At 37.5% G+C, this 24,010-nt stretch overlaps 1 protein-coding gene across 1 annotated transcript in view; it reads left to right on the forward strand.

The window, feature by feature from the left end:
- LOC131433123 (putative fatty acyl-CoA reductase CG8306) overlaps positions 1-24,010 on the forward strand; it is a 374,751-nt gene that overhangs the window by 113,946 nt on the left and 236,795 nt on the right. The window contains exon 4 of the mRNA XM_058599945.1: positions 12,297-12,489. Coding sequence (XP_058455928.1) covers positions 12,297-12,489 — 193 coding nt within the window. The remainder of the gene's footprint in view (positions 1-12,296; positions 12,490-24,010) is intronic.

The following is a 24,010-nucleotide window of genomic DNA, read 5'->3' on the forward strand; positions in this document are numbered from 1 at the left end:
GGTTTTTACCACCTCATTATTACTGATGTTGGTGGAAGAACCTCATCACGATATCCAGTTCCATTTAACGTACTAGAAAAAATGAACAATTCTCGGTTAAGATCGGCCAGTAGAACATTGGAGCTGATATGTGCCTGACTACCTCAAAACCGTCGTCCTGGTGCGAAAAAGGCAAGCAAATGTGACGAGTTTTCCTCGTTGTTTCCAAAAGTTTGAGAAAACATAGATTTTGAGTTATGTATGGTTATTTTACACTGTTGACAATTTAATCACAAATTCCTGATTATATTTCTGATAGCATCGAGGAAAAAATATGTTGTTGCGTTAAGTATAACAAGAGATATTCACGATCAAAAACTTATCACTCTCCCAGAGGGTAAATTTTGAAAAGGCGCCCCATAGTAAAGTAAGTCGTATTCACGACAAAAAGACTTTCCCGACCGCTAAAGTCAAACAATCATTCAGAAATTTTCACAGAATAATCTAAACTAAATTTCTAAAAAAATGTCTGTTGGGTTTTTTCTTGTTCTTGTTTTTGATTATAGAGGTTTTAACCTTAAGGTCATTCGTCTCTTCGGGCCAGAAAAACTTTCTGACCCTATGTGCGGGGTTGGGAATCAAACCCAGGCGGGCTGCGTGAAAGTGTTGGGTTTTTTGATATTCGTCACCGTTTCTGAGAAATCAGATTTGAAGCGTGAAAATAGCCCTTTAAAACACCATAAAACACACTGGCCTCAGCCCTTAATTGGTATACTCTGATCTTGTGTCATGCAAGCTCGGAATTCCATGTTATGTCGTTTCCCCATGAGAAATTGACAACTACATCTGGATAAATTTTGAGTGCTTAAGATTAATTTCTAATTTATATTAGATGAACTCGATTGATAATGAGAAATAGTTTATCGCTTTAACCGAAATCGCAGAATGGTAGAGAAAATTAACGCAAAAAAACTGCTTGCATAAAAACTTGTACACAAGCTTGGCGAAGGGAAGCTTAATTATCGAAATCGCAAGTATGTACAAAGATATAATTGCATACATTTGGGATAATGGTGTAATTTCGTCGGTTATAAAACAAATGCAAATCAAGACAACTGATGTTCGGTGTTGGTGCGGATTGATTGAATTTTTTGATTGTAGATCATTAGAAATTTTGGTTGCCTTGTTCCACATCAACGGCTCGAACAACCCCATGGGGCTGATCCTTGTAGTTTTTCCTTTTTGTATTAATTCACTTCAATTTGGCTACACTCTTGAATGTATTATTTTTCCTTTTATCAACTCAGCACCGGTGCTTATACAATTTTCGTTCAATTTTACTTTAATCTACCTACAGCAGGAGGTATTTGATTGACTGATTTTCTCCTGGTAAAAAATGCACTTTTCTTTGATTCTAACGAGATGTGAACACAGATAACTAAACAAAGCTGTAAGTCTGAAATTCAGAACACTAGTGTGCGATTAATTCATTTTTCGCCTAATTTAATTAACTTCCGACCGCTTATCGGAATTGCCACTTTGTTGAACTTGCTAGTCGCGATCGATTATCGCGTATCACGTTGACATTTCGGAACTGATCAACTGTGCAACACAACTGACTAACTGAACCCACGAGCTCACTGACTTGTCTACGGCCCGGAACTTACGGCTTTTTACCGCGCACTTTTTTGAAACTTTACTCCCTGAATTAATTTGTCTACCGGGTCGACTCCCGAGACTAACGCCTATTTACCGCACTCTGTAAAACTGAACTGGATACTAACTCTTCCAAACTATGGGTTTTTAAGCTCCTAACATTTACTTTCGGGTGAAGCCCGAAGATTTTAGTACAAGCCGAGCTTGTGTTTTCAAGTAGAAAGTTCATCCGACTTTCTCCCGAAGTTCTACCGAAAGTCGAGACCACTGTCGCTAGGCCAGAGGCAGTGACTAGTGTCCGTGAAAATAATAGCTTTGTTTTTACAACATTGCTGCGCTGACTAATGCCCGGAACAGGTTATGGTTTTATAACAAAGTTTCTTAAACATCGTTGCGATGACTAATGCTCGAAAATGTGCACGCTTCTATAACAAAGTTTATACATTAAGGTTGCGGCTACGCTGATATGAGAGTTTCCTTCACAATTTCCTACTTTTTCTACAATACTAGCAAATTCGAAGGAAAATTTGCTAAGGGCGCTGCACAGGAAGGTACTTGCCACAAAATATGATGTTTTTCGCATTGAAGTCTATAAATTGAATAGTTTAGTAACTTTTGTGTCACGACTTTAAAAAAAAGCAATCATCAAATCGAATTAAGTTATGTCATATTCTGGTAGAGAAAAGTATGATCAAAACTTATTTTTTAGTAATTTGTATTTATTTAATGATAGATAACAATCTTTTTAACCAGCTCTATTTCATTAAACTGAAATGATAACAGCATAGTATATTTGAGAAAGTTGTGCAGTTTTTAATGATGAAAAACTTTGTAGAATATGAAAAACTCATATAAATTGAAAATATATATGTTTTCTTACAAAATCTGGTTTTAGGACACCCTTTTAGAAAAAAACATTATATTATGAGTTATACTCAAGTTACGGGAATAGTATCTTCTGTAAATTTGTTTGAAATGACTTTCTGCACAAATTTGACGAAGTTACTTAGCCGCTGTGTTGACTCTGAGCTAAAGTAATAATTTTATCTCACTTTTAGGGGGATTAATCACAAAAATAAAATTTGCCAAAATATGGTGTCTATCATTCTGAGCAACTTTGCTAGACCTGTGGAAGCAGTTACACCGGAAAATGTGAGTGAAGTGACAGAAATTATAATGAAAGATCGTAAAGTGAAGCTCCGTGAGATTGCTGAGATGACACAGATATCATATGGAAGTGTATTTACTATCCTTCATGAAAAATTGAGCATGAAAAAGGCGGGTGGGTAATGTCAGAGACATAACTGGATGTCGTGATTACAAAAACAACTGACATGTTCCTTAACACTTCCGAATATCAATTAGTTGATCAATTGTATGAACTATGCAAGTATTCCCCTTTTCCACATTTTTCGCAAAAACAAAGAAGGCTTCACTCGATCTAGATTACTGTGAATTTCACACAGCGAAAAGTGCAAAAATCAAATCAAAAGATTCTAGATTTGCACTAAACTGAGGATATTTCCCTTCGATTGGCGAGCAAGAAATCCTAATAGTTCTTTAGAAAACTTTTAGAGCCATTAGAACTACTGATTTTGTTTAATGCTCTCCACCGTTGCTTTTTAACCACTGAAAATGACGCAGCTGTGACGTAATCGCTCATCTCGGAAGCGAAACTAGCTTTGCAAACGACACAAAATACATCTGCTCGCAGTGGCGATAGAATCCATTTTTTTGCATAAATATCTGTTTATTAATCTTATTTTTGTGTATTACATCAATATTTTACAGTACAAGTGTTTTGACCCTTTGGCCTTTCATCTTTGTTGTTCATACGATTCGTTATTAATAATAGGTGTTTTAGTTACTCTTGTTTTACATACTAATGTTTAATCATAATATTTATTTTAATTATTAATAAAATATCTACCTACTTATAACTATTCCTAACCAAATACGTACAAATTTTGAATTATTTGTATTTCAGAGATTGAGCACCTCTCTTCAAATTCCGTGCAGTATTGTTCGAATTTTTGTTCTAGTATATCCAGTGAGGCCATCTCATGTACTTCGCTAGTCCTTGTCCACGGGGGTAGATTTAGAATCATCTTCAAGATTTTACTTTGAATGCGCTGAAGCCTAAGTTTGTGTGTTCGTGCACAGCCCCGCCAAACAGGGACTGCGTATTCAATTACGGGGTAGATGATTTGTTTATAGACAGCCATCTGATTCTTCAGGCACAGTTTAGATGTTCTACAAATCAGCGGATACAGAGACCTAATGAGTATGCTGCATTTTTTAACGATTTTGTCAACATGTGACCTGAATATCAGATGTCTGTCAAAGGTGAGTCCTAGATAGATAACTTCGTCGGACCATTGGATGACCTCATCACCGAATCGTATTCGGCATTCGTCTGATGGAACAAGTTTTGGATATCTTGAATGTGGAAACAAGATGACCTGAGTTTTTGCTGCATTGATCACAATTTTCCAGCTTGTAAAATATTGAGTTAGAGCTTCCAGACCTGTCTGTAGTTTATTCTTCAGAGCATTAATGACACGACCTTTGTAAAGAATAGCAGTATCATCAGCAAATTGTGACAGAACACCACCACCCGGTAGAGGTGGGATGTCTGATGTAAAAATGTTGTATAGGATGGGACCTAGGATACATCCCTTGGGTACACCAGCAGGAATAGTAAATCTTTCTGAAAGTGCATTATTCAGAGAAACCTGGCATGCTCTATCTGCAAGATAATTTTTGATAATTTTAATAAGATACATGGGAAAATTATACCGATGCAGTTTAAACACCAGGCCATCGTGCCACACATTATCGAATGCCTTTTCAATATCCAATATTGCCATGGCAGTCGTTTTGGACACTGATTTGTTTTGCTGGATGACGTTGTTAACCCTTGTGAGTTGGTGGATGGTGGATCTTCCTTCACGGAACCCCAACTGTTCTTCCAGAAATATATCCTGTTCATCTGCGAAAGCAAGAATTCGCCTTTGTATTGACTTTTCAAACAGCTTGGATAGGGCAGAGAGTAAGCTGATGGGCCGATAGCTCTTGGAAAAGGAAGGATCTTTCCCCGGTTTCAAAACTGGGATAACTTTAGCCAACTTCCACTTTGAAGGTAAGTAACCAAGCTCCCAGCACCTGTTAAAAATTTTAGCTAAGAAGACAAATGAGCGAATACTCAAATGTTTCAGCTCAATGTTGAATGTGTTGTCGAAACCGGGGGCCTTCATATTTTTGGATTTTTCACAAGCTCATTCGCAGTGACTCTACTTTCCTCAGGAACTAAGCTGTCTGATTGGTCAACCTCAGCTACGCTATCAGCAACGGCTCTTTCGTGTGGACTAACAATGTTGAGTCCTAAATTGTGAGAACACACAAACTGCTGGCCTAGCGCATTTGCCTTCTCTACTGGTGTGATTAAAGTTATTCCTTCAGCTGCGTCCTGGGGTGACATCAGTTGAGGAGTAGGCTTCGGTTTTTTCTTAAGCACCTTCGTTAAGGACCAGAAGGGCTTTGAATGTGGGAGAATTTCTCGAAGCTTATGCTGGAAGTTCCTGTTGCGAAGCTCAGATATCCTTTCCTGGATTGTCCTAGTTAAGTTGTTATAAGTAGTCTTCCTATCTAGGATGCCCGTTCGTTGATACTGCCTCCGGTAGATATTTCGAAGTCGGATGAGTTTCTTGGTGACACTGTCAATTCGAAGAGAGGAACTCGGCATATGCTGTACTGGAACCGTCCTATCACGAGCGACTGTGATTGAATGCTGGAAGGAAGATAGGGCTGCATCGATTTCCATCGGGGAATCAAGTGGCAAATCGATGTTAATAAGTTGGTCGGCGATTTGTTGAAATTGGACCCAGTCGGTGCGATAATAGTTCCTCCGAGGTCGAATAGGAACTGTTTCTGGTGAAGATCCCAACATCAATATTACTGGAAAGTGGTCAGAAGAGAGCTCGTTGAAGACAACCGGAGAGCTGTCTATGGCGATGTTGCTGATGAATATATCCAAAATGGAATGAACTCCCGATCTGGAAAGTCGCGTTGGTTGATCCGGAGCGAGGATGTTGTATTGTCCAGCTTCGTAATCTTCGGCAAGTACGAATCCGTTTCGATTCTGTCTTCTGTTTCCCCACAGCTCATGCTGTGCGTTCAGGTCCCCAGCAATGATGAATTTGTTTTGTCTTCGAGTGAGCATAGCTAGATCTCGCTTCAATGATGCACACGTACCATCTCGAAGATTGGTTTGTTTGGGGCAGTACGCTGCAATGATGATGATGGGTCCCATCGTCGTTGTAATCTCAATTCCGATGGCTTCTATTAGTTGCAATTTAAAGGCTGACATAAGCCTGTGCTGAATAGATCGTTTAATGGCAATGGCAACTCCCCCTCCTCTGGTAGTTGTCCTGTCGAGCCTGTGAATCCTGTAATTGGAAATAAAAATAGAAATTTTAGGTTTAAGATGAGTTTCAGTTAAAATAGCAATATCGGCATTCTTCTCTTGAAGAAAGTCGAACAATTCAGCAGTTTTGCTCCTGAGTGAGCAAGCATTCCAATTTACTACAACCAACTCATTATATTGCATATTCGATGATGAATTTGCCTAAGGCGTTGATTTGATCTAACCGCGTTCTGCAGTTTCATAGTTTTGTTGTCATTGTTTCAAAAATGACGATCAGTTGTTCAGCAGAGAGTAAATCACCAGAGTCATCCTTAGCTTGTGGTTGATTATTGCCCCATCCAGGAGGGATTCTTGAGGAAGATTCTTTTTGTGATCCAGCGGCTGAATCTTTTGGATTGCTACGAGGAAGTGGCGACAAATTCGGAATATCCCTCTTCGGTGGGAGCCGTGGGAAATTAACTTCATCCTTCTGTGGAACATTCTTGCGCGTTGATTGGGACGCCTGTTGTCGAATTTTTGTGAACTCAGCACGTTTGGGACACGATTTGCTAGTAGATGGATGGTCGCCATCACAGTTCACACATTTTACAGCGATGTCATCTAGTAGGCAATCGTTGGTATTGTGTGGTTCGGCACATTTCCCGCACCGACTTTTCATGTGGCAATTCCTCGCTCCATGGCCGTAGTTCAAACAGTTCGTGCACTGTGTGACATCCCGTTGTATCGGTTTATACGTTTGCCATTCGATGATTATGTGAAATAACGATTTAATCGTTTTCAGTTGACTCATGGTGATGGAGCCCTTCTCCAGATGAATCAGGTACAGTTGATCTCTAAACTTTTTGTCCGTATTATGTCGTTTCATTTTAAACACCATCATAGGCTTCAGTCCAGCCTCCGACAGTGCCTGCTTTAGTTCGGTTTCCATCATGTCGGGTAGTCCTCGAAGTACAACCTTCATAGGTTTGTTGGCGGCAATATCGTGTATGAAGTATTCCGCTTTTGTCTACTTCAGATAACATTCCACTATTTTGTAGTGGTTCAAAGCCGGAACAGTTATTTTGTAGCCTTCAGTACATAAACGGATTGTTGCCTGTAGTCCTTTGCTGATCAGTGTGTTGAAATCCGAGCGTAGAGTTGGTGGGAAGCCCTTCAGGTAGAAAGGCGGCATTTTTTCCTTCTTCTGCAGTTCCTCTTCGACATCAACTGGCAAATCAGCATATTGGTTTTTACTCAGCAAATGGTCGTTTACCTGTACATCACTTGGCTTCAGACGCTTAGCATCCTTTGGATCCTTCTCGGATCTATGGCGCGTTTTACCCATAGCTTGGGTAGGTAGAAAACTGCGAATAAAAGATAAAACAAAATCGAAATTAATCGTAGTAGGTTATTCGTCTATCCACATCGAGTGTTAGATGACGAATGGCGATAGAATCCAAACTGATTTAATTTTTGTTGAGAGGCTTGTTTTTACTTGATTTCGTTTGTAGCTTTTTCACTAATGGGCGGTCCTAACGGCTATATAATAGCCGCATACAGAATTTAAATGTCGATTATTTCATTTCGGATTTGCATAATTTATTGAAAGAAACTATCGATATGATCTAGGGATTCGTTCCTAGAATTCAGAAGGATCAAATTGAGGAACTCACTACGATATTCAACACTTTTCGGAACATTTTTCTCGATCGATTTGTTGTACAGCAGCAGATATTTTGTTCTCTTCCTCAGAACGCGTTCTGATTGGCTGGTGTTGACATGGGTCAAATGAGACAGGTTTTTTACAATAGTGTACTATTGAGATACTTCAATGCTTTTGCTGTACACGTTTAAGTTGAAAAATTTCGATTCTTTTGGTAGTTAGATTATATAAATCCTTTCACAGAGCACTCAGCTATGAGCTTTAAAAATACGAGAAAGGCAAACGCGCCTTATGGATTATCCCCTTTGATACTCGTTTGTACCAACACAGAAAAGTTTAATTTTGAATTATTTGAGATTATGTCACACAACAGAAAATTTTATCATAAAATTGTGATCATATTTCCGATGGGGTGTAGCAAAAATTATGTTGATTCGTTAGATACAACAAGAGATATTCACGATCAAAAACTTATCACTCTCTCAGAGGGTAAATTTTGAAAAGGCACCCCATAGTAAAGTAAGTCGTATTCACGATAAAAGGTTTTTTCCAAGTGAGTGCCGCGATTGCTTTCGATGGAACAAAAACAGCAACGAGTCGATGATTCAGAAAGCAGTTTATCGAAAAAAAAACGTTGGAACCATTGTATTACCCTATTGATGAATAAAAAAAAATTTGCAAAAAAAATGTTGACGGGACTCGGGACTTATTGATCCATGTGTTAGATTTCATATCTAAAATTTTGTTGATGAATCGAGATATAGAGCTCATATCCAGAATTCTGAATTTTTATTCCTGAGGTAGAATTCTGGATATGAACTTCGAACATAAATTAAGACACTTATTTCAGTTCCAGAATCCAGTCGACAAACCAGTTTCTATAATCTTGTTGTAGAATCTAGAATTTGAAGAGGCTGGGGTCCACTAGGAGATTGATAGTACCTATTAGCTCTCTTCGGACTGTACCAGCCTAGATGCCGTGTGGAATCCGGCGGAAAATAATGAACCAAGAATAGATCCACTGGGTTCCTGATTCCATGTCGTAAAAGACGACAATTGCAGGAGTTTCTTTTTCCTTTCAGTTATTAGATATTTTCAATGTTTCACTTCTGATTACTCTATTTTACTAAATTATCTCTTTATTCAACCTATCAATTTCCGTCTAGCTTCGGAGAAAAGTTTTATTAGGAATGATTTCTTCTTCCATGTTATTGATTGTCTTTCAGGATTATAAAATGAATGATAAAAATAAACCATTGCGCAAATCCGTTTATATTACAAAGTTAATAACAGAGATAACATATATTGGTATATTGAATACATAGTAAAAACCTGTTTTAATCCACCTAGTGGTGTAATGATGCCTTTCTCATGTACATATAATATTGTGGTATTCTATTCAAAAATTTTCTCTTCGATTTTTGAAAGAAACCAAGTGATTGTTTATGCATAACATACAGAATAAAACAGTGCTTTGATTGCGTAAGCCATCCTTAAGAGAACGACAGTTCCGGCAACGGAACCCGAGAACCGGTATAATCGAAGTCGGTTCGTACGGCCACCAACTAACATGACACACAAACTCTTCTAGTACGCACCCTATAACTCTGGATTCGGAAGTATTCCTATAATTTCGGAGCCGGAAGTCGGATCCGGATGAAATTCAGGAATTCCGTATGGGACCGGAAGACCTTTCATTTGAATCTAAGTTTGTGAAAATCGGTCAAACCATCGCTGAGAAAAGTGAGTGAGATCCATTTTGATATATATGACCACTATTTCCGATACTTCCGGAACCGGATACCGGAAACCAGGATAGCCGGATTCGGTTTGTTTAGTTGCCTATTGATAATGACTATTGATTTGTGTAGTTTTGAGACCAGTTTAGGAAATTTTTTACGTGTTTTGTTTCGCCGGTTTAAGTGACGGTGTACAATATTGAACACACTTTACCCTATAATTCCGGAACCGGAAGTCGGATCCGGATGAAATTCAGGAATTCAGTATGGGACCGGATGACCTTTCATTTGAATCTAAGTTTGTGGAAATCGGTCAAACCATCGCTGAGAAAAGTGAGTGAGATCCATTTTGGTATATATGACCACTATTTCCGATACTTCCGGAACCGGATACCGGGAACCAGGATAGCCGGAATCGGTTTGTTTAGTTGCCTACTGATAATGGCTATCGATTTGTGTAGTTTTGAGACCAGTTTAGAAAATTTTTTACGTTTTTTGTTTCGCCGGTTTAAGTGACGGTGTACAATATAGAACACACTTTACCCTATAATTTCGGAACCGGAAGTCGGATCAGGATGAAATTCAGGAATTCCGTATGGGACCGGAATACCTATCATTTGAATTTAAATTTGTGGAAATCGGTCGAACCATCGCTGAGAAAAGTGAGTGAGATTCATTTTGGTATATATGACGACTATTTCCGATACTTCCGGAACCGGATACCGGGAACCAGGATAGCCGGAATCGGTTTGTTTAGTTGCCTACTGATAATGACTATCGATTTGTGTAGTTTTGAGACCAGTTTAGAAAAATTTTTACGTTTTTTGTTTCGCCGGTTTAAGTGACGGTGTACAATATTGAACACACTTTACCCTATAATTCCGGAACCGGAAGTCGGATCCGGATGAAATTCAGGAATTCTGTATGGGACCGGAAGACCAGTTTAGAAAATTTTTTACGTTTTTTGTTTCGCCGGTTTAAGTGACGGTGTACAATATAATACACACTTTACCCTATAATTTCGGAACCGGAAGTCGGATCAGGATGAAATTCAGGAATTCCGTATGGGACCGGAATACCTATCATTTGAATCTAAGTTTGTGGAAATCGGTCAAACCATCGCTGAGAAAAGTGAGTGAGATCCATTTTGGTATATATGACCACTATTTCCGATACTTCCGGAACCGGATACCGGGAACCAGGATAGCCGGAATCTGTTTGTTTAGTTGCCTATTGATAATGACTATCGATTTGTGTAGTGTACAATATTGAACACACTTTACCCTATAATTCCGGATGAAATTCAGGAATTCCGTATGGGACCGCGAGACCTTTCATTTGAATCCTAGTTTGTCAAAATCGGTTCAGCCATCTCCGAGAAAACCTAGTGAGATTATTTGACACATACACACACACATACATACACACACACACACACACACACACACACACACACACACACATACACACACACACACAGACATTGCTCAGCTCGATGAACTGAGTCGAATGGTATATGACACTTGGCCCTCCGGGCCAATTTTCACTGGTCGGTTTTTCAAGTGATTGCATAACCTTTCTATATAAGAAAGGCAAAAAACCACTTGATATTAATATTTCAAACAGTAAATTAATATTTTTCTCGGTAGCCGGCTGCCCAGATCAACCAATATAACCAATTAATAATTTTTATAAATAATTCAAATAATAAAGCGGAAATAATAAAGAATCAAGACGCGTTTGAAATCTGTTGACCTTTGTTTGGTGATTTAGAATGATTTTAAAATAAATGTTTAGAATATTTCAATGCAATGAATCAACTTTTTTGTCTAAATCCTATTCGCTCGTTTATTTTGTGATACAGTAGCTTCATTTATTAAAAAAATAGGTAAGTTTTTATTCTTTACGCGATAGTATTGCAAATTTTTCTTCAGTTTCCTCGAATAAGAGCTGTGAATCAAGACTTTCCGGGACTTCAATATAGGATATTGTTGAAACGTTCACTCGGGAAGTCAGTGAGTTTAGTGGTGCATCCGAGCATCTTCAAACCGGAACATACTGAGTCGCGCGCGAATAATACCAATACTGAAATTTTTACTAACAAATATCCTCCTCCCGTGACACTTGTGGAGTGCGCAGTAGTATATACGGCTTCTAGTAACAACAAGTGTTGGACTAACATCCCTTCCCATTCCTTAGACGATCTACGTTCGGGCCTGGCCGGCGCCGGTACTGATCAATGATTTCTGGGATTACCAGAAGATGTACATTGAAGGATGATTTACCAGTCCCAGGTCGGATCATCTAAAAACTCCCTGTACAATTTCAGCTAATTCCGATCAGTAACGGAGTAGCAACCAGGGGTGGTCGCTCAAGCTCTTGTTGTAGAATCTAGAATTTGAATTCAGAATCTAGAATGCTGGAACTTAATTCTGAAGCTAAATTCTATACCAAGTTAAGTTGAGAATCCGAATTTTAAATCTCATTTCATTTCCAGAATATAATCTAAATGAAGCTTTACACCACGCAAAAGTTTTAGTTTTACTTGTAGGGAACTGCTTGCCACATTATACCACGCAGAAATTCTTTTATTGTTGCTGTTGGTGGAAGGTTTACCATTGGTACAGTCCATTTCGAAAAAGGCAAGCATACGTTTTCTTCATTGTTTCCAAAAATTTGAGAAAACTTGATTTTTGAATTATTTATGGTTATATTATACTATTGAAAATTTAATTATAAATTATTGATAATGTATTTTAAAATATTTTGTCAATGAATGTATTTTAAACTATTTTGATATTTGCAATAATATCAGAAATTGATCCGCAATTAAAAACACCCATTTTTTTTGCAGTAACTGGTGCTTGGAAAGAACCAGTCCCGGGATGGACTATATCTAAGAATGGCCCTCAAGGATTTCTAATGGGAGCTTCTAAAGGTGTTATTCGCAGGCTGCCTGTAGGAGTTAACCTTGTATATGATTATGTACCTGTCGATTACGTAGTAAATGTTGTTCTAGTCTCGGCATTCCAGGTTGCTGAAAAAAGGTAAGAACTTTCGCATGAAATAATGATAATGGGGAAAATGCGAAATGATACTTTAAGATAGTTTTTTTAAAGGTTCACTTAATATATGACAATTCGTGGATGATGCTTTGATGACAATAATTTGGGGCTTCGATATCAAACAATTAGTTATAGAAAGAGCTACGTTCATTCACCTGTTCATCAAGTCATCGACTATCAGGAAGGGATAGCTGTTCGGATTGCGGTACAATATGAGTACGGAGTGACTCTTACTATGATAACGTATAGTGCTCAACTATTACTGGATGTTTTGAGTACCTAAGTTATGCAGATACTCTAAAGGATACAATACAATGCTATCTTCGAACTTCATTGCACCTTCACTTAACTTAAATGATTGATTCAGTTCAGTACCAGAGATTAATCACAAGTGCCTATGAGGGGTATTACAAACTAGAATATTGTTGAATTGGATTCATACTTGAGCTAACTTTATGCTTGAACTGCTTGATATTTAAATAACCTTCAATGGTTATGGTGATACAAGATATACAGGTTTTCTACATGTTTAGTTAAATACAATTTAACTGAACAGGAAAAGGGAAAATGAAAAAGTAAAAGAGGCTGGGGCCTTGGATTAGTGAATTTTTCCTGAGTATACTGTTATAGATAAAAAAATTACAGGGTTGAAAAAAATCAAAGGTTCCTATAACAAATACGCAAATAAAATGAAGGAAGGTGCACTAAACTGAAAACTTATTCGAATGACCGATAAGAAACTTCATCTAGTTTTTGCGCTTAGATTGCGAATTATAAAACTGACAATTGAATTCTTTTATAATAACAGATTTTGTTAACTCTTTCTACATATTTTATATCATAATTTTTTTTTTAAATATATCCTTCTAACTAGAAGTAAAATATGATGCTTTTCAAAGTAACTCAAGAGATTCATTTTAGATACGAAGAGCCGCAAGATATAAACCTGGACAAATGAAACGATATAATGTAATAATAAAAATTTTCGAGAAAAAGAGAACGCAGAAACTTATTAATTTTATGAACAGTGAATCGATTCAGGAGAAGATTTCACCGTGAACCAACAAACTCAGTAATAGTGTAAATTACTTGTTTCTACGCTAAAAACTGAATTCTGATTATGATAGCAATATCTGATTGAAATCTTAATTTGATTTCAGTTGATCAATTTATCAAATTATTTCAAATTTTGTTATCATTTTGCTGCATGCTTTAAAATAACTTACGAAGCAAAAGTTTTGTGAAATTCTACAAATGATAATATTGAAAGCAACAACTTAATGAATGCATTAAAATAGAACTAATTTCATAAAGCGATACAATAATGAAAATATCAATTTCAATGGAACAATCATTCCTTCAATCCTATGTTGCGGTTTACTAAAATGCTTCGACATCTCGTGACAGTTGGCCGGAACTATAACCGTGATCAATGAAAAGATTGTTGTTGACATTTTTTCAGCTCTTAAACCAATAATGCTCTCTATTTTTGGTCACGAGATTACTGGTGTAGAACCACACAAGGCATTTGATAGGTTATTGATCATCGGTAACACGTTTATCTGAAGCAAGTCCATCTCTTTTAACAATCTCTTGGCATAATTAGCATTCGCCTTCAGTTTAAAAAAATGTTGAATGTTTTGAACATTTTTTTTATTCGATAATATAATATAATTTAAAGTTTAAAGCTTAAATTATGTTATATTCGATAATATAATATAATTTAAGCTTTAAGATGCCAAGGGTATTTTTTAATCTTAATTAACGACTAACTTAAAACTAGAATAGTATCACTAGGTAATGTTGTACCGGGGTCGCGGATTCTCGAAAATCCAGCTTTTAGCTGGCGATCAGCAGTGGCCGGTGAATTGAATACAGCATGAGTGTTTTCCAGATGGCGTTGGTAAATATTAATGTTGGCCGCATCCTTCGCTCCGTGTGGGTCCGCGGAAAACACCCCCGTCTTCTACGAAGACCCGCCCACATGCTGCTCATTGACTAGAGCGGCCTTGCGTGGGCGGTGATGGTGATGTTACGTAGGAGAATGAAAGAGAAGCAAATATTGTGGAAAACGGGGTAACAAAGGGTGGGGGGTGGTGAAACAAAATGTTAAAAAATGATGGGGAAGGGGGAACGAAAAAGTTAGTGACAAGATCTTGTTAGTTTTAATGAAGATAGTAGACAGGTCGAAAGAATCGGGCAGATGTTAGTGTGGTGGAGATTATAATTTGTGAGCGAGGTATAATTGTACGTTAATGTGTTTGAGGTATTCGTATATGCAAAGCATACATGAACTATCCCGACACGCCAACACATCTCGAACCGGAACCTTAGGCGGTCTACCTCAGGCTAAGGGATTCCAGTAGCTTCGACCTGGCGTCGCGATACTTTACGCACGACAACACGACATGCTCGATGCCCTGATAACCGTTGCCACCGTTTCAGAGACCGCTCGCCGCGTGTAGTGATTTGACATAAGCCGCGACATAACACGAATGAAATAGCGATTCACGTTCATCCCCCTGAACCGAGGTTTCGTCGATACCCTAGGGATAATGGAGTGTAGCCATCGTCCCAGTTCACCATTGCTCCATGAAATTTGCCATCTTCCGAGAGTTTTCTGACGAGAGATACTGAAAAATTCATTGAAGCAGATTGGCAATTCATAAATATCACCTTCTAATGCGCCCACCTTAGCCAACGAGTCTGCCTTTTCGTTGCCCGGAATGGAACAATGCGAAGAGACCCAGGCTAACGATATTGAATAAAACTCTCAAGTGTTCCCGTATTTTCCCAGGAACTATGGGGGATACTTTACTGGATTCATTGCCCGGAGAGCTTCTATTGAACTTAGACTGTCCGCGACAATGAAGTGGTGGTCTTTGGGCAAGATGTCAATGATCTCAAGGGTGTACTTAATAGCAGCTAATTCTGCGACGTAAACTGAAGCCGGATCACTGAGTTTATGCGAAGCGGTGATGTTCTGATTGAAGGTGCCGAGGCCTGTCCACCTGTTGATGTTTGATCCGTCCGTGTAAAACACTTTATGTTTTGAACATCATTTACGGTTGTTGTTTTGACCTTCCTTTCGTCACTTCAAGAAATCGGAGATCGGTAAGGCCAAAATGATTGCTTTTCTGTACATCAACTAACAAGTCCTTCAAAATAGATCAATTTACTTCTAAATAATTCGTTCTTCTTTGTATCGTTTCTTAACTCAAAATGTAGTATTGAACCGATGGAGAGGTCAATCCGACTCACGACTGATTTTTAAAAAGAGCGTATGTATTTTTGCATTTCACATTTTTAATTGCCTTTTTCAAATCGTTGTAACCCGGAAACCGCTGATTTTACAAAAATGGCGTTTTGGAAGAAGTTGTAGGGAATCGATTGGGCACTCTAGAAAAATATACACTGAATTTTTTTCTCAATAATTTCAAAATAATCCAAAAAAGTCAAATAAAAAAAATCAGGGTTTTAATTTTTTTTGATAATCTTTATTTTAAAGCTGTTATAAAAAAAAATACAGATTGATGGCTCATCATTGCCTTTTTAAAATGAAGAAGTTACAGCTAAAATAGTTTACGGGTGCATGCAAATGATCATGTTCTTCTCGTTGTAATTCGGAAGCCGTTCATCGTACAAAAATGGCGTCCAGGAAGAAGTTGTAGGAAATCAATAGGGCACTCTAAAAAATATATAAACTGTAAAAAAAATTTGATTTTTTTCTCAATGATTTCAAAATGAATCAAAAAAATGAAATTAAAAAAAATCAGAGTTTCATTTTTTTTTATAATTTTTATTTTAGAGCTTTTATTAAAACCTACAGATTGATGGGCCTCCTTGCCTTTTGAAAAATGAAGATGTTACAGCTAAAACAATTTACAGATACATTCGAAATTTCAAGTTCTCATTGAAAGATAATCATTTAAACAGTAGAACTAACGTAACTACGTCAAAACGAATAAACACATGTAGAATCAAAGAGGTGTGTCAGTTGACTACCTACCGTTTAGAACCAACGTACGTACCGGCGAATTGCTTACCGAAATTCTACCTGTTTCACATATAAATAGCTATGCATCGTAGAACAGATATCAGTTTATAACAAATCTCTTTCGAAACAGTTACAATACTACAATAACACGTTTTCGTTCGGCACGTCATAAAAGACATTGCACTTCGTTGCAAAACAAAAAGTGTTCTGTAAGTAGCAGAAACTTTACGTCTGCTTAGCGGTTCAAATTGAACTGCCGAGTTTAGCACTAAGCAGTTCAATTTGAACTGCTCTGCACTGATGAGTCAAAGACGAAACGTAAAAATAACGAAAACGGTTATGTGCCCTAGCACAAAATTTGGCTAACCCCTAAATGACCTTACCTGCATCGGCCAGAAATAGTCGAAAACACGTTTTCGTTCGGCACGTCAGAAAAGACATTGCACTTCGTTGCAAAACAAAACGTGTTCTGTAAGTAGCAGAAACTTTACGTCTGCTTAGCGGTTCAAATTGAACTGCCGAGTTTAGCACTAAGCAGTTCAATTTGAACTGCTCTGCACTGATGAGTCAAAGACGAAACGTAAAAATAACTACAATATGGTTTTCCCAAAGTGTTGTAAACCTTTTCTTGGTTTTGTGTGTTCCGGAACAATTTTCCAATTAACAGAAACCATAATTGGAAAATTAGAAGCTCAAAAGTGCAAGGTTAATTTGAATACCACGTTAGGCATTTGTGATCGCTGTCGTAGGCGGGCTTATAAAGAAAGTCATACGTCGGAAACAGAAGGGCAGTCAACAACGGAACCACAACCATCTACATCGCAATATGATTTAGAGGAAGTACCTTCAGCAGCTTCAATCAACTCAGCATCCGTTGAAGCATCAGTCGCGGCGGAGTATTCAAGAGCACACAACATTGAACTCTTCAACAAGGGCATCGCAGGAATCGACGTGTCTCCGATATCAACAAAGAAGACCCCGAATGTTAACTATCCTCGAGAAAAATATTTTGATATTTCAAGTGGTATAAAAAAGCAAATATTCGGGTTCCCGGCGGATGAAAAAGGTCAAGAATTACTCAAAAAGAAAGCAGCAGAGTTTAATGAAGTGATTACTAAAATGATAAAGCAGTTTGCTAAGCGTGATTGCACTAGGAATGAAAAGGTGCGTTTGTTGTCAGTCTTGCCAAACTCGTGGTCAAAGGAGAAAATAGCCACCCAATCCAAGGCTAACAAATACATTGTGTCGGAGGCAAGAGAATCAACGGACGAAAAAAAGCCAAGAAACAAACGGGACGCAGCAGGAACGAAACGATAGAAAACGAAGTGCTTCAATATTTCAACAGCGATGACGTTAGCAGAGTAATGCCGGGATCAAGAGATTGCGTCACAGTTAAAATGAATGGTAAGTGTGAATGCAAACAAAAACGATTGCTTTGTTACTCATTGAAAGAAATATATTTGGGTTATAAGAAGGAATTTCCAGATCGAAATATTGGATTTAGTACATTTGCAGCATTAAGACCAAAACACTGCCAGTTGCTTGGAAGGTCTGGTTCACATAATATATGTGTTTGCACAATCCATGAGCATGTTTCATTAATGATTCATGCTGTTGAAAAATATTTCAAGTATGACGATAAGAATTATTATTCAAAAAAGCAAAAGCGTGAATGCAAAAGTTGTCCAGCGACACAAGATCTGGAAGAGAAGCGTTTTAGACCATATCGAGGAACGTGATTTGACTGAGATAAGATTTGAACAATGGGTTTCTACTGACAGATGTGACCTAGAGAAATTTGTCAAACCAATAGAAGAATTTGCAGCATATTTTTGCGAAAGAGTAGAAAAACTTGTGACTCATGATTTTATTAAAAATCAACAATCTGATTTTCTTAAAAAGGCAAAGTCTAATTTAAAGACAGGAGAAATTGTAATTATTTGTGATTTTTCAGAAAATTTTTCATTTGTGCTTCAGGATGCTGTTCAAAGCCACTATCAAGCAACCATTCATCCGTTTGAAATTTATTGCAGAGAATCAGAAGAGCTTACACATTTGAGTTTCATTGCGATTTTAGAAGTGCTTAAACACGATATCATCGCGGTTCAAGTGTATATTTCACACTTAATGTCATTTTTGAAAGACAAAATTCAAATTAAAAAAGCAATATTTAACACATGGATCAATAAGTCCCGAGACTAAAGCAGAGATGGCGTTCGTAGTAAACCAGTAACCACGCCTTTCTAGAGTACTAACCTTTGCTTGAAACGGGTCAAAATTTTAAGTCGATCCGACCAGAAACAGCTGAGTTATCGAGGTTAGAGTAAAGTCGTTTTGTAGTTTGTTTAAAAAATGAACAATGGATTGAAAAATGTTATTCGGACTCTTGTCCATCAAAAGCAACGATTTGTCGGTGGTTCGCCGAGTTTAAACGTGGTCGTACCGACACAAATGACGCGGAACGCTCGGGTAGACCTGTGGAAGCCGTTACACCGGAAAATGTGAGTGAAGTGACAAAAATTATAATGAAAGATCGGAAAGTGAAGCTCCGTGAGATTGCTGAGATGACTCAGATATCATATGGAAGTGTATTTACTATCCTTCATGAAAAATTGAGCATGAAAAAGGATTTTTCCAAGTGGGTGCCGCGATTGCTTTCGATGAAACAGCAACGAGTCGATGATTCAGAAAGCAGTTTATCGAAAAAAAAAACGTTGGAACCATTGTATCACCCTAAAAGGTGATTATGTTAATGAATAAAAAAAATTTTGCAAAAAAAAAATGTTGTTTCCATTGTTAGTCTCGGGACTTATTGATCCATGTGTTATGTCTGACGGAGCTGCCTCGCAGTACAAAAACAGAAAAAAATTTGCAAGTCTCTGTAAATTTAAATCAATGTATAACATTGATGCTGAGTGGCATTTTTTTTTGCAACTTCTCATGGTAAAGGACCATATGATGCACTCGGGGATAATTTAAAGCGAATGGTACGACGTGGAAGCTTGGCTAAACTACATGAACACCCAATCACAACTGCAAAACAATTATTTGAATGGGCAGAGCAGAGACATCGAGATGCATTCACGGCCATGTCTTTTTGTTACGTGTCACAAGAAGAATATGAACGGGGTGTGACCGAGTGGAGTAGTGTTTACAAGGATACGAAAATGATTCCAGACACATAGAAATACCGTTCTTTCGTTTCGATTTCAGAAACTACAATCGTCACAAGACTGTATTCGAATGACGATGTAATAATTGTAGATATAGTAATAATTGTAGATATAGTAAGCATAAACAATTCAGGGAGATATAGAAATTGGTGTTATAATTAAATATTCAAGAATCTCAAAAACAGCTACTTTTAGAAGAAAGGATATCATAAACAAATTTATTGCCTTTAAGGCCATCGTCCAAGTACCATGCGCGCGGGTGGTTTTAGGAAATTTTCGATGGAAATTTCTAAAAATTTGACAAAACCAAAAATATACAGACCTTTGAAATACATTTATCTATCTACAGGGTGAAAATGGCTGGAAAATTCGGAGGATTTTCCGAGTCTTATCAAAAATAGCTCTGAAAAATGAGTGTTTTTGTGATCTTTCACAATTATCTGGAAAATAAAAGCGATGACATAAATTTTTTTTTTCAAATAAACTTTATTATGGATACACAGATTACATTCGGACACATTTTTGTAAAACCTTTTCACGCTTTTCATAGAAAATCCACGAATTTCAAAAATTTCCACGAAATCGGTTATATGAAATTCGTTGATTTTTCATGAAAAGCGTGAAAAGGTTTTCCAAAAATGTGTCCGAATGTGATCCTTGTTGCCAGCATGAGGTTTTTTTTGAAAAAAAAATTTCATTCCATCGAATTATTTTTTCAAATAATTGTGAAAAATTACAAAAAAAGCTCATTTTTTCAGCGCTATTTTTGATAAGACTCGTAAAATCCTCCGAATTTTCCAGTCATTTTCACCCTGTAGATAGATAAAAGTATTTCAAAGGTCTGTATGTTTTTGGTTTTGTCAAATTTTTCGAAATTTCCATCGAAAATTTCCTAAAACCACCCGCGCGCATGGTACTTGGACGATGGCCTTAATCTGTAGAATAAAATTCCACTGTTTACATGATTATCTTTCAACGAGAACTTGAAATTTCGAATATTCCTGTAAATTTTTTTAGCTGTCACTTCTTCATTTTTCAAAAGGCACGGATGGGATAGCCATCAATCTGTAGGTTTTAATAACAGCTTTGAAATAAAAGTTATCAAAAAAAATCGAAACCCTGATTTTTTTTAAAGGAGTGTATCGAAAATGAGCTATCCACAAATTTCTCTTTCAAATTATGATAAAAAACGATATTTTATTCAAACCAAAAATTGGCCCTTATCTGTACGAGGTTAAACTGGAACATAATGAAAACCGGATGAAATTTAAGTTATTTCTTCACGTATTTTCGAACTTCTGATCGAACGCTCTTCATCAAGTTCCGGACAAGTGTTGCATTGCATTTTTTAGACGCTTGAGCCCAATTTTTTAACTCCTGCATGTTCCCAACTGCCTTACCAATCTTCTTGAAGACCCTTTTGACGATTACCCAGTAACGTTCGATGGGTCGAAGCTGAGAGCAATTGAGAGTGGTTTTGGCATAGTGAACCGACACTAAATCCGACCAAAACAGTGGAGGTGTACTATGCTTCTTGTATAAAAGCAGCAATCTCTTCTGAAGACACTCAGATCGATAGATTTCTGCATTTATAGTTCCGGTAGTGTAAAACATGGTTGACTTCAAACCACAGGAACATGTTGCTTGCCGTACTAGTACCTTTCGACCGAATTTCTCCACTTGAATCGACCTGTCTGCATCGTTCACATCCTCCCCAACGATGACAGTAAAGTATTGTGGACCTGGAACTGCTTTTGAGTCCTCCTTTACATAAGTCTCATCGTTCATCAAAACGCATGCGTCCGGACACTGTAAAAGACGCGAATACAATTTCCGGGTCCTTGTTGCTGCTCGCTTCTTCTGTTCTACACTTTGTTTCGAAATTTTCTGCTTCTTGTGTTAGGTCTTCAGGTGATTTCGCCTCTTGATACGCTGGATCATTCTGACACTCGTTGCTGCTATTTTGGCCAAATCACGTATTGACATTGATTTGTTCTTCATGATTAGAGATACCACTTTCTGGTCCAGTTTTTGGTTGAAAGAACCGGGTTTTCTGCCTCTTCCTGGTAGCTCATCCAAAGAATAGTGTTCATCAAACTTCTTAATGATGGTTTTAACACTGGCATGATGAATTTCAAACAGCTTCGCCAATTTTCGCATAGTAATAACCCTTCTCACTTAGCCATGTGTCCAGAACCTTAATTTTCACTTCCTTTCCAATACGCGACATTCTAAAAACGCAGAATTTCAACCGCACAAACAAGTAAACAGAGAGAAAGCTGACAGCCAAACGCACAGCATGCTGTGATCTTAGCATAAAACACCATTACAAATACATGCGTACAACACAAATGTATGTGGATAGCTTATTTTCGATACACTCCTTAATTTAATTTTTTGAGTTCAATTTGAAATTATTGAGAAAAAAAAATCAATTTTTTTGTCCAGTGTATATTTTTTTAGAGTGCCCTATTGATTCCCTATCACTTCTTCCTGGACGTCATTTTTGTACGATGAACGGCTTCCGAATTACAACGAGAAGAACTTCATCATTTGCATGCACCCGTGAACTGTTTAGCTGTAACTTCTTCATTTTTCAAAAGGCACGGATCATCAATACATCAATCTATAGGTTTTAATAACAGTTTTAAAATAAAAATGATAAAAAAATAAAACCCTGATTTTTTTTATTTAACTTTTTCGGAGTGCCCAATCGATTCCCTACAACTTCTTCCTGAACGCCATTTTTGCACAACTAACGGTTTCCGAGTTATAACTATTTGAAAAAGGCAATTTTTGTGAAATGCAAAAATACATATGCCCTTTTTTAGAATCAGTCGTGAGTGATCTCTCCATCGGTTCAAAACTTATGATTTGCCATACTGAAGCCATGTGCAAAGTTTCATCCAAATCGGAGAAGGTCGATTCTGATTTTGTCACTTTTTCGTCTACTCATTCCTGGAATTACTCTGTATCAGATTTCCGAACCTGAAACTAATTCATAATAATACTCTAGTGGCTTATTGCTGCCAACTAAAACATTAATTTTCAATTTATTTTTCCTTGAACAGTCCACAAACTGTGGCGAAGACATTACTACCCAAAACAATTCTCATTCCTATTTATAAAAGCTTCTTTATTCTTATCTAACTTATTCTTCATAATGTAGACCTTGACGTTCCGAACAACTTCCCACAGAAAAAAGTTTTGAAAATTTCAGGCACATTTTTCCATAACATATAGTACCGCAATTTTGCATTAATATTTGAAAGACTTAGAAAACTTGTTTGAAAACCCTATTCCTAATCTAATGATCTGAAATTTCAAGTCCACACAAGAACTAAAAGGCTAAAGACAGTATGGTGTTGTCTGTGGGCAGAAGCGAGATACTTGTTCATTATTCCAATTAATCTAAATAAAGTAGGATCTGGGATTCCATATTGCCAGATTCCCAATTCTCGTACTCGTGTTATAGAAGGTTTCACTCTAAAGCGCTCGGTTTTCTGAGTCTCAAAATTTGAATTCCAAAGTGATTACATATTCTAATAGAGTGAGCAGAGACGGCATTTCACTAGAGTGATACACTGCAGATACATTTGATCCGCTCCACGCAAAGGGGAAAGCGCACTTCTTCTCAGTGTCCAGACAGACAGACTTTGAGTGCGTGCTTGTGTTGAAAGAAGCTGGTGCGAGAGAATAACATTCTCTTCGCACGAATCACTCTCACGTGCTCTCGCCTAAATACACCCAAGTGATCACTGGCGCGTGATGGTGAGCAAACACTTCTGTGTACTTCAATTAATAGAGAGTAGATCTGGTCTTGATATTAAAAATTTGCAATGAAAACTGAAAATTTAACGATAAATTGTTTTATTTTGCTGATTTTGCGTGCCCCACGCTTCTTCTGCGCAAACCATACACCAGAGTGCTCACCGGTGTGTACACCTCTGTGAAAGTATCTGCATCCACCTCAGAGAATTTATTAACTAATTCTCTAGCACTTTGATGCGATTCAGTGGAAGAGGTAAAAGGAAATTAACAAACGCACTCATGATGCGTGCACACTTTATACAACAGTGGTGTATATATGTGAAAGAGAAGAGTTCTCGTTGAAGTTGTCAGTGCGAGGGAAGAAATTTTGCTTGCTCTTCGTCACACAGAGGAGATGGACATCTCTGAGAGTGGGATCAAATACATAACTCCATTTGATGTATGATGTACTCAAAAACGAGAAAAGTAATGATCACTTTTTTATACTCATTCAATAGCCCTACTGCTATTCACGGTGGATGCGAGACGGATGCGACAAAATGAGTGTACATTGGCTGAAACT

Source organism: Malaya genurostris, chromosome 2 (genome assembly GCF_030247185.1).
Source record: "Malaya genurostris strain Urasoe2022 chromosome 2, Malgen_1.1, whole genome shotgun sequence".
Taxonomy (NCBI): Eukaryota; Metazoa; Arthropoda; class Insecta; order Diptera; family Culicidae; genus Malaya; species Malaya genurostris.